Source organism: Moschus berezovskii, chromosome 27 (assembly GCF_049115385.1).
Source record: "Moschus berezovskii isolate FMDL1 chromosome 27, NW_MosBer_1.0, whole genome shotgun sequence".
In the NCBI taxonomy this organism is placed as follows: Eukaryota; Metazoa; Chordata; class Mammalia; order Artiodactyla; family Moschidae; genus Moschus; species Moschus berezovskii.
Window position 1 is genome coordinate 8,787,520 of NC_142486.1, and position 14,471 is coordinate 8,801,990.

General features: G+C 55.4%; 1 protein-coding gene across 1 annotated transcript; it reads left to right on the plus strand.

Moving 5' to 3' along the window:
* Positions 1-12,666: 12,666 nt before the first annotated feature.
* CLDN4 (claudin 4) lies at positions 12,667-14,415 on the plus strand. The gene has a single exon (XM_055410054.2). The coding sequence runs from the start codon at positions 12,957-12,959 to the stop codon at positions 13,584-13,586; it is 630 nt and encodes a 209-aa protein (XP_055266029.1). The 5' UTR covers positions 12,667-12,956; the 3' UTR covers positions 13,587-14,415.
* The last annotated feature ends 56 nt before the right edge of the window (positions 14,416-14,471 follow it).

Sequence of the window (14,471 nt, forward strand, 5' to 3'; positions counted from 1 at the left end):
CCTCACTGAGGCCCTCCCTCACTGAGCCCCTCCCTCACTGAGCCCCGACCCTCACCGAGCCCCTCCCTCACCGAGCCCCTCCCTCACTGAGCCCCTCCCCTCAGTGAGCCCCTCACTCAGCCCCTCCCTCACTGAGCCCCACCCTCACCGAGCCCCTCCCTCACCGAGCCCCTCTCCTCACCGAGCCCCTCCCTCACCGAGCCCCTCCCTCACCGAGCCCCTCCCCTCACCGAACCCCTCCCTCACCGAGCCCCTCCCCTCACCGAGCCCCTCCCCTCACCGAGCCCCCCCCTCACCGAGCCCCTCCCTCACCGAGCCCCTCCCCTCACCGAGCCCCTCCCTCACTCATCCCCTCCCTCACCGAGCCCCTCCCCTCACCGAGCCCCTCCCTCACCGAGCCCCCCCCTCACCGAGCCCCTCCCTCACCGAGCCCCTCCCCTCACCGAGCCCCTCCTCTCCCCTCACTGAGTCCCCCTCCCCTCACGGGGACCCCTCCCTCTTGAGGACCCCTCTCCGGGTCCGCTGTCTGCACCTCGTCTCGCTGGGGGGCCACGGGCGTATGGGGGCGGGCGAGGCTCAGGGCAGCGATGGGTTGCGCCTGTGCCGGCTTGTATCCGTCTGGCTGGCTCTCCAATGCCTCACGAACGTGAGGGCCAGTGTTCCCGCCATCTTCCCAGGCCCAAGCTCGATGGGGAGGAGGGGAGACCAGGGCGCAGTGGCCGCCATCACCCCGGGGGGCTCCTGGACAGCCCCTGCCTCCCCTTCCTTCTCCCTCCTCGCACAGGCACACGTTCACCGCCTACCCGTGCTCCCCACGCACACCACCCTCCTCCGTGGAGGGCCCGGGGGAAGCCCCCCTCCTCAGTCCTGGGCCCCTGGTTCTTAGTCTAGGCGCCCCCGCCCCATCCGACCCGACAGACCCCCGCGGGGCACCTGGGCTTTCCCCGGGGACTTAGAGGCGGGCTGCAGGAACGCCCAACTCCACTGGGGGGCCCTCCTCTGCTACTGGGGCCACAGCCGACCATCAGGTATGGGTCCACCCTGCCGGTGGACCTGATGGTCGCCGCCCCGGCCTCTGCCTCAGGGCCTCGGCCACACTGGCTGTGCCCTCCGCAGACACCCAAGGGCGTCCACCTCAGGCCTGTCCAGCTGGGCCCTCCCAGGGGAAGATGGGCCTCGGCCATGCATACAGCACTGATAAGCTTTTGTTTATCATCAGAGTGAAAAAAACCTGTAAACCCTAATGGCTCACCATTAAGCCCCTTCCCTTCGCTTAACCCCAACTTAGGGGTACCTTGTGCGGCCCCATCTCTTTTCGGATGGTCACAGCTCTTCATTCCTTCACCTTCTTTTGTGTGCGTGTGGATTCAGGCGTGTCTGACTCATTGGGACCATATGGACGGTATCCTGCCAGGTTCCTCTGTCCCTGGGATTCTCCAGGCCAGAATACTGGAGTGGGTTGCCATACCCTCCTTCAGGGGATCTTCCTGACCTAGGGATTGAACCCGGGTCTTTCACATCTCCTGCTCTGGCAGGTGGCTTCTTTACCACTAGTGCCACCTGGGAAGCTTCCTTTGGCAGCAGGGATTTTTGAAATTCCCATCCACAGGCAGAGTATGCCTCAGAGGCTGCAGTGGCCACAAGCAAACACATGGGGGCAACATCTGAGAGGGCCACGCGTGGAGACACACAGCCCTGGTGTCCCCCTCCACCCCACTCCCCTCTTCTGGCATGCGGCTCCACGTCCAGGGCCTCTGTCTCCTAGCTGGGCATCCCAGCTCATTCTGGACGGTGGTGGGGGGAGGGGACGTTGCCTAGGACAGGCACCCTGAATTTCCACTATCCTGCTAGGGCCACCCACTCTTTACCCCAGCCCTGCACCATCTGACCACTCCTGCCTGTCCACAGCGGGACTGGCAACCCTTGAAGACAGGGCTTGACGGTTTCTGAGTTTCTCTCCAGCTCCAGCAAGCTCCGGGTTCAGTCACATCTTGAAAACAAACAAATTTGAGCAGTCTTAATGCTTGTTGCAGTGGTTATACACACTGCTGTGGTTTCAGACAGTTCTGGGTTCAAATCCTGCCTCCACGAGCTGTGTGACCTGGTGGAAGTCACTTTCAAAGCTCTAAGCTTTGGTTTCTACGTTAGCAGATGGACATTATCCCCCTCCCTCCCCCTTTTCAATGTTTATTTTTCAAAGAAAAACAGCAGCAGCCAATTGGAAACCTATGCATTCTTCAATTCCAATTTTGTTTAATTTAGAAATGACTTACTGATCCACTGTTTTAAACGCTCCTCTTTCCTCTTTAAATATTTATCTTTTACTTGTGTTGAATTCTTCAAAGGAGATTGTTTCAGTATATATCTCCAGGTCCTTGCTTTGCTGCTTTTACCAAATACATAAATAAAAATGCAAAATGAAATTCCATCATGCACTCATGCACATTAAGGGCTCCAATCATCAAAAATAGAAAAGAGGGGACTTCCCTGGTGGTTCAGAGGCTAAGACTCTGCACCCCCAATGCAGGGGAACCTGGGTTCCATGTCTAATCAGGGAACTAGATCCTACATGTAACTAAGAGTTCACATGCTGCAACTAAAGATCCCATGTGCTGCAACTAAGACACGGAATAAGCAAATAATTAAAAGCAAAATATTTTTTAAAAGTAGACAAAGGAAAACTTTTTGGAACAGCCAGTTAAGTGAATTAAAAAAAAGAAAACTCACATGAATTTGGCTTCGTTGGGGCAGAAACATCATCAGTGTTGTGCAGGGTAACAGAGGTTGTGTGGGGCCTTCCTGGCACATGATTGACATTTGACAAGTGATCATTATTATTTTTGGAGCAGCTCTACTGACAAATTGGGTTGGCCAAAAAGTTCAATTTGGTTTTAAGTAAAAATAAAAGACATATTTTTGGGGACTTCCCTGGTGACGTGGTGGCTAAGACTCTGAAATCCCAATGCAGGGGGCCTGGATTCAATCCCTGGTCAAGGAACTATATCCCACATGCCTCAACTGAGACCTGGTGCAGCCAAATAAATAATACATATTAAAAAAAGACATAATTTTCATTTTCACCAAGAGCTTTATTGAGCAATGTAAAACTGTGGTGCTAGAGAACCACTCTTGAGAGTCCCTTGGACAGCAAGGAGATCAGACCAGTCAGTCCTAAAGGAAACTACCTTGAATATTCATTGGAAAGACTGATGCTGAGGTTGAAGGTCCAATACTTTGGCTACCTGATGGGAAGAGCCAACTCATTGGAAAAGACCCTGATGCTGGGAAAGATTGAAGGCAAGAGGAGAAGGGGGTGATAGAGGATGAGATGGCTGGATGGCATCACTGACTCGATGGACATGAGTTTGAGCACGCTCCGGGAGATACTGAAGGACAGGAAAACTTAGCGGAAAAGAGCCGGACACAACTTATCAAGTGAGCGACAACGGTTCACTAACTGAATGAAAATTTTGGTCAACCCAATAATTCACATACTATACAATCCAATCATTTAAAGTGCATAACAAAATGGTTTTTAGTCTATTCAGAGTTATGCAGCCATAACCACAGTCAGTTTTAGAACATTTTCATCATACCGAAGAGCAACCCCGTACCCTCTATGGCCCTACCGCATGTCCTCTCCAGCCCCAAATCACTCCTCTATTTGCTGTCTCTATGGATTTGCCTATTCTAGATGTTTCATGTAAACAGAATGTGACCTTTCTGTCTGACGCTTGCATTTAGCGTGTTTTCAAGGTTCATCCACGTTGTAACATATATCAGCACTTCATTCCTTTTTATGGCTGAAAAATAATTCCAGTGAATGAATATTGCCCATCCTCTGATGGCCACTTGGGTTGTTTCCCCTTTGGCTATTGGAATCATGCTGCTGTGAACATTCAGGTAGCTATTATTATTAATAATATAGATACTATTATATAATATGTTATTATTAATATATTACATTATTATTAATAATAAGATAATGAGGCCTGAGCTCCCCAGACTGTCCAGAGCACAGAGAAGGGAAAGAACCGGGGGCTCATTTTGTACCAGATTTATCCCAGAGGGAGGTCCCGGGCCACAGAGTTACATGGGATGGGGGGGTCCACCTCCCCATCAGGAGGGAAGCCTGGTGTATATAGACATGATTCAGGATATGAATGTGGAATAGAAGGCTGGGCCAGACTTTAGTACAGCAGAAGGATGTTGGTGCCTGGGTTAGACTTCTGTGGGCGGGTTGGGGTTGGGAGCAAGTGGGTATGGAGGGTGAAGCCTGTAGGAGAGCAGCGAGGAGGATGAAGAAACAATGGCTGGTGTGAGTGTGTGTGAGTGATTATTGCCACATCAGTTTGCATTTGCTCTCTCCCCTTCCCCATTCCCAGCAGCAATAGGTCAGGCTTGGGGCTGGGGTGGGGTGGAAAAAGCTCCCCCTGAGCTTGACCTTGAGGGAAAGGCCAAGGTCAAGAAGATCTGGGTGTTGGTGTTCTGGACTGGGGACAGGAGGAATGGATGTGGGAGAGATTCCTCCACTGGGAAGCAATGACTATGGGGTGTGGGTGACTTGAGAGTGTGCCCTGTCAGGTGTCAGAGAAAGTTCCTACTGTGTGCTCCTACTGTGCATCCGGCACTGTTCACAGGATTCACCTTTTAGTTGACAACTGTAGGGTTCCTGGCCAGTGATTTCTGATGCCTGGGTGTGGCCGGGAGGTCACTGAGCCCCAGGCCCTGAAGGGGCCACCCACACTGGAGCTTGGAGGTTTCCAGGGCAACCAGGGCTTGGCCTTGACTTATGATTCAAGAAAGCATTTTTCTCAATGTCCTGGGATGTTGAGTTTCCCTGATCAGAGATGGAGCTGCAGGAAGATCTGAGGTTGAGAACATTTGCTTCATACCGAAGAAATGTTAGCCAGCCTGGCAAAGAACTGGAATGAAGTCGGTTAAAAGAAAATAAACATATGAGACCCTTGGTGTACACCCTTGTGTGTGGGGGCAGCTTCATGCCAATGTGTGTGGTCTGTGTGGGCCCTGGGGGTGGACAGCTGTGGGGTGATGCTGAGGGGCAGGGACACCAAGCCAGTGGCAGCTGGCCAGCCCCCCGGGCACCTGAAGTCCCTCAGCATCATTGGAGGGAGACAGGGAGTGGATGGGCAGAGACGGGAGGGTGGGACCCAGGGCCTTGCGTGAGCTCTCAGGCCCACGACAGAAGCTCAAACCATGCAGGTTAAACCCTGCTATAAAAAGCACATTGAAAAGGAAAAAAAGTTCAAACTAACCACAAGCGTGGCTGTTCCCAGCTGATGGGGCAGGTTGGGGCCGGCTGCACCCTTCCCCAGGGCTAGACTGATCCAGAACTGGGAGCCAGCAGAGGATGAGGGCTGGGTCAGAGGGTGCATCTGGCAGTAGGGCAAAGATCTGGCCGATGAACTAGGCCCCAGGAGGGCCAGGGGTCAGGACCTGTGGGTGGGGTCTCCCCCATCCATGCCTGGAGGCACTCGAACAGGAGAAAGGCTGGAGGGGCCCAAAGGCCAGGCCTAGGAGCCTTCTTGCCAGGAGGGGAGTGTAATTAATACGATCTCTGAGTCACCTGGGGCTGGGGTGCCACTCGTGATCCTTAGACTTCTGGTTTGGTCCCTGGCTTGTCACCACTGACTCACTGGCTACCTATCTGGGAGTACCCTGGTTGGCCAACTGGTTTCTCTCTTCCTCTCGGTGTGTCATGGAAGCAGAGAGAGCTTTTCTGTAAGGCAGAGTCATCAGGTGGAAGCTGCCCAGGCTGCTGGGAGGGAAAAATGCGCTAGGTTCCAGGATCCTCTGGGGTCTCCATGGAGTTCTCATTTCACGTTCCAGAGGAACATCCACTGGAGGGATGAGGAGGAAGTGAGTCAAGGTGACCCCAGCCCCTGGCTCTGTCCACTGGAGAGCTCGGTCTGTCTTGACCTGGGGCCAGCAGGGCTGCTCTGGGGTCAAGACGTCCTATAATGTCCTAAGGCTCCATCCATGTCTTGTCCCATCCAGTTAAGCAGTCACAGCTAGCTGGGCCTGCCCTTGACTGTCCATGACTCCTCTGGGCCTCCAAGCTTCGAGCTGGGTACTAGTGGGTTTTCCTGATGTGCCCAACTTGCCTTCCGGACTCCACAAGCCCCCCAAAAGGCACCCCCAGTCTCCCCTGATCCTCTTTTTAGAGAACTCTCTCCTTTCCATAGACTTCCACGCTTTTAGTCAACTTTCACAGCTCTCCTCTCCCCTTCGCCCTCCTCCAGGAAGTCTGCCTGGGGCCTCAAGATGCTGCTGGCTGTGACTCCTTCAGGGACCACACAGGGTGGCTTCTCTGGGCTCGGGAATTGTCTGTGTAGATCAGAGGGTCTCAGGGTCAGTTGTCATTCATTTGCTCAGAAGTGTCCGACTCTGTGACCCCATGGACTGCAGCACACCAGGCTTCCCCGTCCTTCACCATCTCCCGGAGTTTGCTCAAATTCATATCCATTGACCTCAGGGTCAGGCACCAGCTCAGTTCCCCACTCTTCTCAATATTTTGGTGGCCCTGGAATGTCACCTGAGTTCCCCGAGCCTTAGTTTTCTCATCTCTGAAATGCCCTGCATGGTTTTGTAGTGAGATATGATAACTTGTCATAATATTCAGGCACGTAGCCTACTGCCTGACCCAACTCTTGCTGACCAGTGGGAAGAGAGACCTGGTTGGAAGGAGGATTCTCTGGCTGGGGTTCAAGGGGGGGCAGGTATGGTCTGGGCAGGACTGATCCCTCCAAAAGGTTATTGGGTCCTCAGGGATCCCCTGCCTTTAGGTCTTCTTCCTCCTCTGCCTCTGGAAAATGGAAATCTGACAGCCCGGAGACAGGGGTTGTTCTGAAGTGAGGGAGGGGGAGCAGGAGGGAGGGATGGGGTGGGGTGGGAGGGAAGGAGTTCTCCTGTCCCTGCGATGGACCCCCCTGAGAAGCAGGGCACAGCTTGTGAAGAGCAGACAGCAGGGTGGGACAGTGGGGATGGCTCCAGTCTTGCATAAACACGGGCTCTTTAAAACCGCCAGGCAGAAGCTCGACTCGGGAGGACTAATTCAATGGAAAGTAATTAAAAACCGGTGGCTCAGTGGTAAAGAATCCACCTGCCAAGGCAGGAGATGCAGGAGGGGCAGGTTACATCCCTGGGTGGGGAAGATCCCCTGGAAGAGGAAATGGCAACCTATCGCAGTATTCTTGCCTGGGGAATCCCATGGACAGAGGAGCCTGGCGGGCTGTGGCCCATGGGGTGGAAAAAGAATTGAAAACTCATTTTCACCCCGTCTTTCAGTCTCCTCCCCTTCACAGAACCCTTCCCCCCATCTGAGCCCCTCTCTCTAACCAAGCCCATTCAGAGCATCTGCAACCCCCACTCAGCGCCGCCTGGCCTGCGTGCTCCCTCTCTTTCTCTCTTTCTGAACCCACCTCCACCCCCACCCCATCCCTCATCCTTCCATCCTGTCCCCGAAAGTGCCTGCCTTGCCTGGAGGATGGGACTGTAACCAGCAGCAAGGTCTGGCTTCTCCTCCTTGGAGCTGCCACCCCACCCCCGCCTTCTCCCTTCACACACACGTGGGGCCCAGCCTGGGGGCAGCACTGGCTCAGCCAGTCCGGCCAGGCTGGGCAGCTGGGCCTCTTGTGCAACCAGGCCTGTCATTACCCCGTCCTGGGCCAAGTGGGGAGGACAGCCACAGGTGTGGGCTGCCGGGCCGCAGGTGGAAGGGCTCCACTTCTGAGCCCAGAGCCCGTGGCTTTCTAAGGCCTGGGCTGGGCCTGCCAGACCCTTGTCAGGGCAGCCAGAAGAATCTCAGTGGACTGAGTGGGCCTTGATTCCATGTTTTCACAGAGCCTCCCAGAGTCTCAGAGGAAGATGCTGTCGTCCTCCTTGCCTGGATGAGAAAATTGGTTGAGCGAGTTTGAATCTATTGCCCAGTATCACAGAACTGGTAGTTAAAGAGCTGGGACTCAACTGAAGGAGGGTTGGGGTCATCTTAAATGAGAGCCATGAAGACACCACATTCTGCTCCAGATTCCGGAAGTACCAGCTGGGGACCCAGCCCTCCCAGCCAGCACTGGGTCTTCCCTGCTGAAATCTCCATCATTGCTAGAGCCATCAAGAGGTGGCCAGTGCACATCGGCCTCGGTCTGGATGTGAACACCCGTTTGGTGAAAGCATCTAGGAGATCCTGCTTCCGGGACAATCCAGGGAGAAGGCTCACAAGTGACTCAGTGACACAATCTTTACACTCACAGGGAATCAGGACGCCCCTTTGCAGATTATTTACTGAACCTTAAACAGATTTTTAACTTAATGACATTGTCTGTGGTTAAAAAACAACAGGATCTTAACTTGTGTCCGTGGGCAGAGAAGTTAATGAACTCCTGCAAAAACAAGTCATTTAGAACCAACTTTCGGCTAGACTAATTTTTCAGCTGAGAGTGAAACTGCTTCTCTTTTTCTTCAAAAAAGCCATTTGCTTTTATACTGATCAAAACGTTATGCCTGGTAGGGGAAGAATAAACTTTTTTTAAAAATTTTCTTGGCTGCGCTGCACAGCATGTGGGATCTTAGTTCCCTCACCAGGGATGGAAACTGCACCCCTTGCATTTGAAGTATGGAGTCTTTAACCACTGGATCGCTAGGGAAGTCCCAAGAAGAATAATTTTAAGCTGACACTGACTTACTGGCTTTGGAGTTCCAGGTCCCAGAAGATGAGTGAAGGGGCCGGGACCTGGGTCTGCTTGACCCTTAGAGATTCTTCTGGATGCCTGGCAAGGGTCTGGTGGACCCGCACAGACCAAGGAGGGACAAAGAAGGTTCAGAAGGCAGCATGACGCCTCAGGGTTGGATGAGACACTTTATCTGTCCCTTTCCCAGGGACACTCAGGGAGCTGGGCATGGGCACTGTGTGTGTGTGTGTTGTGATTAAAGACTTGGCTGAGCCCCTGGGGCCCTGGGGACCCTGGTCTGAGAAGTCCTAATGGAACCAGAGCTGAGGGGCTGTTGGTTTGGGACATGAACTTGGCTCTTTCCTCCTCAAGCTTTTCAGCTCACAAAGCATTTTCATATCCTCATCTTATTTCACACCTGGGAGAGGTGCTAACGCCTTCAGTTTTCAGAGAGGTGATGCTCAGATGTGGGGCTGGCTCCCCCAAGGTGACAGGCTGGAGAGAGGTGATGGGCGGGGACTGGTGAGATGGTCTGGCTGGGAAAGAGGGTTCTCACAGATTAAACAGCCAGCGTGTGGTGGCTCAGTGGTAAAGAACCCGCCTGCCACGGCAGGAAATGCGGGTTTGATCCCTGGGTTAGGAAGATCCCCTCAAGAAAGAAACGGCCACCTACTCCAGTATTCTAGCCTGGAAAATCCCATGGATAGAGGAGCCTGGTGGGCTACAGGGCATGTGGTCACAAAAGAGTCGGACACGACTAAGAAACTCAACAAGTGTAAGACACAATTCTATTGGCATAAAATTAGTGTCTGTTGGGAGAAAGAAAAAGAAGTAAGTGCTAACCCTGCCCTCCCAGCCTCAAAAGCAAAAGTGATGAATGGCAGACACATTATTAAAGTGTCACAGTGAAAGGTTGTCTAAGCTGTTGGGAGGACCAGGCTTGGGGAGCCGGACTGGGTGTAGCAGAAGTGTTCTGGCTTCGCTGGTGTTTTTCCTTTTCCTGGGAGGGACCCAACCAGTGTCTCCTGGCATAAATGAAGCATCAACAAATATCTCTCCAGCTCCACTCATGTGCAGAGGTTTCATGGCTCCCCCAGGACTGGCTCCTGATTCTCTTTCACACCTGGGCACCTCCAGCTCTGCCTGAGCTCCCCCGCAGACCACCCCCTGGCCCCCTCTGCTGTGGGCTTGTCCGCTGCTTGGGGCTCTCCTGCAGCTGTCCACCCCTCTAGCTCTCAGCCCCCTCCCCCACCTCTGATGTGCTTGGGTGCGCTGGGTAGGGAAGGACAGCTTCTTAGTCACGTCTGTTGGGCCACACGTAGAAAGTTCTAGGGCCTGTGTGCTTCCCTACCCCCACTCCTGCTTCTCCGAGTGCCAGCTGACAGTGTCCCAGAACAAGAGCCGGAAGTTGGCTGGGGCTGTCGTGGGGTGAATGAAGGTCTGGCCAATTCACTCCTGTAGGCAGAAACCTTACAGAAGGCCTGGGATGACCAGCCTGCCCATGTTGAGCAAGCCCTCCCCCTCTCCAGCCCTCTCTGGGCCTCAGTTTACCCGTCTGTGCAGAGGAAGTAAGAGTCTTTGCCCGGCTTGCTGATGGGCAGGCTGTGATGAGGTCATCCCAGAGAAGCACTTATCGTGCATCTCAAAGGTAGTTATCTCTGTTGCTCAGTCCACAGCCTGTTTGTGTGCTGTTCCTCAAAGCCTTGTAAGGAAAACGCCAGGAAGGCGTGGTCCTGGCAGAAACCGTCCCTGTTTGTGTTGCTGTGTGTGCTTGGTGGGGGGGGAGGGGACCCGGAACAATGCCTCCTGCTTTACTGAGCACCCAGTACGTGTCAAAAAGGGCACTGAGCTCTGAGGTTGAATATCCTCAGGAGCCCCCAGCATCGTCCAGCCCCAGGACTAATGCCCTGGGGCGGAGGCTGGGTGTCTAATCCGACCCAGACAGTGTTCCTTGAGCTTCCTGAAAGAGAGCTTGCGTGACTCGGGTGGAAGCCTTCTGTGGCTATCTGAAGCGTGCTGATGGCTGGTGGAGCCCCCAGCCTTGTAAGGGAGACCCAAGTGTTTACAATCAACCACAGTGCAGGACTTCAGCTTCTCCATCAAGCTAGACGATCCCCGCCAGCCCTGTGGTTCCACTGGCCATCGGCACGCTTCAGATAGCTCACAGAAGCCTTCCACCCAAGTCACGCAAGCTCTCTTTCAGGAAGCTCAAGGAACACTGTCTGGGTTGGGTTAGACACCCAGCTGCCCCAGGGCATCAGGCATGGGGCTGGATGATGCTGGGGGCTTGGGGACTCATGGGAGCCCTGGAGCACGTGGATCACGTGGGGTGCCTTTGATCTGGTCAGGATGAGCCCGGCCACTCTCTCTCACCTCCATAATGGCTGCTTCTTTAGGTTCCCAAAGTCCTCTGCCCTGAATCAGGCCCTTCCTGGTCCCCTGGCCGCTTTCGTCTTCATTCTGTTTCCAGAGACTTCCCCTTCTTTTCTTTATTTTTTAATGTGGACCATTTAACAAGTCTTTGTTGAATTTGTTACAATACTGCTTCTGTTTTATGTTTTGGTTTTTTGGCCCAGGAGGCATGTGGGGTCTTAGCTCTCTGACCAGAGATATGAACCAGCATCCCCTGCGTTGGGAAGCGAAGTCTTAACCACTGGACCACCAGAGAAGCCCCCCAGAGAGCCGCTCAGCCCACCGCCACTGCCTCTGTACACAGCCCAGGGCTCCGTGGTGCCTGAGGCAGGGATTTCTGGCTCTTTCGCTCCGGCCCCTCCCCCACTCCCCCTGTCTCTGGTCAGACTGGATTCCTCGGAATCCGTTCAGGTTCCCAGAACTAGCTGCATTTCCCCACCTCGGGCACCTTTGTCCTCACTATTCCCTCTCTCTCTTCTTCCCCTAGTCCGGCTGCCTTGCCCAACTCCGGGGGGACCCCTCCGTGGAGATTTCTGTCCTCAGAGTCCTCTGCTGCACAACCCAAGAATTCAGTGCCTCCTGGAGTTGGGGCAGGCAGCTCCCCCTCCCAGTCAGGCCCCCTCCCCGGCAACTCCACCTCCAACTCCATCTGATTTAACCCTCCCCTTCAAAGTCTCGTGGAACTTTGTTCCCACTCTGGCTTTATCGGAGCACTGCTCTGTGTATCTTCACTAAGTAAACACCTGTTTGTTGGGCTGAAGTCCCCACAGTCTGACCCACAGCTTTCTCTTGCTGACTTCCCCCACCACCTAGTTCTGGCCAAGCCAACTTAGCTCCAGCAGCAACTGGCTGAAACTTCTGAGCTTGGGGGTCCAGGGGTGGGGTGGAGCAGGCTTCCTTCTCTCTTTGGCCAAAAAGGTGTCACCTCCAACACCCATCCTCCGCAGGGTTGGGAAGCCAGGTGATGGTGGTGAGAGAGGAGATGGGCAGGTGAGAGACCCTGGAGTCCCGGCGGCCCCCCCAGCCCCTTGCTCCTTAAAACTGGACCTCACCAGGCCAATGTCCAGACCTCAGGTGAGGATGGTGGCTGGTGAGACTCTTAGCTACTAATATTATCAGGCCACTGATGAAGCCGATACAGACTCTTCCAACAGTAATCAAGGTGGGGCTGCTCTTTGGCATTTCCAGGACTCTATCCTCAGACCCCCTCCCTGAAGGTGGTCACACAATCCCCCACTCCCACCCATCGAAGCCCGGAATGAGGGAGCCCTGGGACGTGGGGATCTTTCTCTTCAGGCCCCTAAACCCGGCCGGGCCTGACTCCTCCTCCTCCCGCCCCTCAGGGACGTCCAGGTGCTTGGAGGCTGTGACTCAGTGTCCGTCTCCTGGGTGACCTCAGCAGGGGCCTGGGGCCAGGGGGAAAGGGCAGTTTCCTCTGAGACTGGATCGTGACTCAGGGGCCCAGGGCTGGGACCTGAAAGTCCCTTTGTTGGCAGGCTCTGGAATCTAGAGGAACTGGTCAGGGGGCGGCTCCAGGGACTGAAACCCCTCCCTCGGCCCCCGCCCCTCCCGCGGAGCACCATATAACCACTCCAAGTGTTGAGCCCGCGAGCTTGTGGCAGCGGTTGGCAGGAAGGGAACTGGTCGGGTCACACTCGCTGGGTTTGTGCCTCTGACTCTCTCGGGAGAGACGCCTGAAGCGGCTCCAACTGGCTTTGCCCCCGGACTCCCTCCCGGTGAAAGGCCTTGCTGCGAAGTAGCCGTCCGCGGCTCCTGGACTCCTACAGCCTCCAGGGCCGGCTCCTCAGCGCCTTTCCAGGTCCGAGACGCGCCCCGCCTCCTCGCCGACGCCGAGCCATGGCTTCCATGGGGCTGCAGGTGATGGGCATCGCGCTGGCCGTGCTGGGCTGGCTGGGCGCCATCCTGAGCTGCGCGCTGCCCATGTGGCGCGTGACGGCCTTCATCGGCAGCAACATTGTCACGTCGCAGACCATCTGGGAGGGCCTGTGGATGAACTGCGTGGTGCAGAGCACCGGCCAGATGCAGTGCAAGGTGTACGACTCGCTGCTGGCGCTGCCGCAGGACCTGCAGGCGGCCCGCGCCCTCATCGTCATCTGTATCATCCTGGCGGTGTTCGGCGTGCTGCTGTCGGTGGTGGGCGGCAAGTGCACCAACTGCGTGGATGATGAGAGCTCCAAGGCCAAGATCATGATTGTGGCCGGCGTGGTGTTCCTGCTGGCCGGCCTGCTAGTGATGGTGCCGGTGTCCTGGACGGCCAACAACGTCATCCGCGACTTCTACAACCCCCTGGTGGCCTCCGGCCAGAAGCGCGAGATGGGGGCCTCGCTCTACGTGGGCTGGGCCGCCGCTGGCTTGCTGATGCTTGGGGGGGGCCTGCTCTGCTTCAACTGCCCGCCGCGCAACGACAAGCCCTACTCCGCTAAGTACTCCGCTGCCCGCTCCGCCCCAGCCAGCAACTACGTCTAAGGCCCTGCTGTTGACTCTTTTTTTTTTTTTTCCCTTTCCTTTGTTTCTCCTTGGACTGAGCTCACTGCAATCTGTGACCCTAGGCAGATGGCCCGGCCATGGGCGACAGGGGACCGGGTCAGCAGCTCCCAGAGCCTCCTGGCCCTCTCGGACACTTTTTCAAGGCTCCTCCGACACCAGCAAGGAGGAATGGAAAGAGACTCCTGGGCCGCCCTCCTCCGAATGGCTGTGGATACAGGGGGCTGGCTCCTGCTGGCCAGGACAGTTCAGCCCTGACTTTGCTTGGGCTCTGCCTCTGCGTGGATGCTCAGTGGACCACGGGGCCCGCGTTGACCACCGTCCCCTTTCTTCGGTCCTCCCTGCTCCCTTCTGCCAGCATTCTCTGGCTGGGCCAGTGAGCACTTAGGCTGGGTCTTGCCCATGGAAACCTGGGGCCATGAGAATGGCCGCCTTGCTCGCCTACCTGCCCTTGGAGCTCAGTTGCACAGAGTGGACGGACAGGTTTAGAGGGGAGGGGTGGAGGTGCTACAAACTGGTTTGGGTAGTGGTGGGGGAGGAGGCCATAGAGGTGGCCCAAGCTGCCTGCACCCCTTCCAGCCCCCTACCGTGGCCCCTGGCTCCTTGACCCTGGCCACCTCTGGATCCTCCGCCCCTGCCAAGGTCATTGGCAGCCTGGAGAGGGCAGGGGGAACACTCTTTCTCTGGTCCTCATCCCAGGAACTCCTGGGGCTCTCCCCTGCCTCCCATGTGGTTTCTGTTTTGTAATTTAAGCTATTTGTCACGGTAATTGCTATTATTTTCTACAATAAATGGGACCTGTGCACAGGAATTCTCTCTATTGATCTGATTTCAGTTTTGGACATGGGGGGGGGCAGGGTTGGAGGC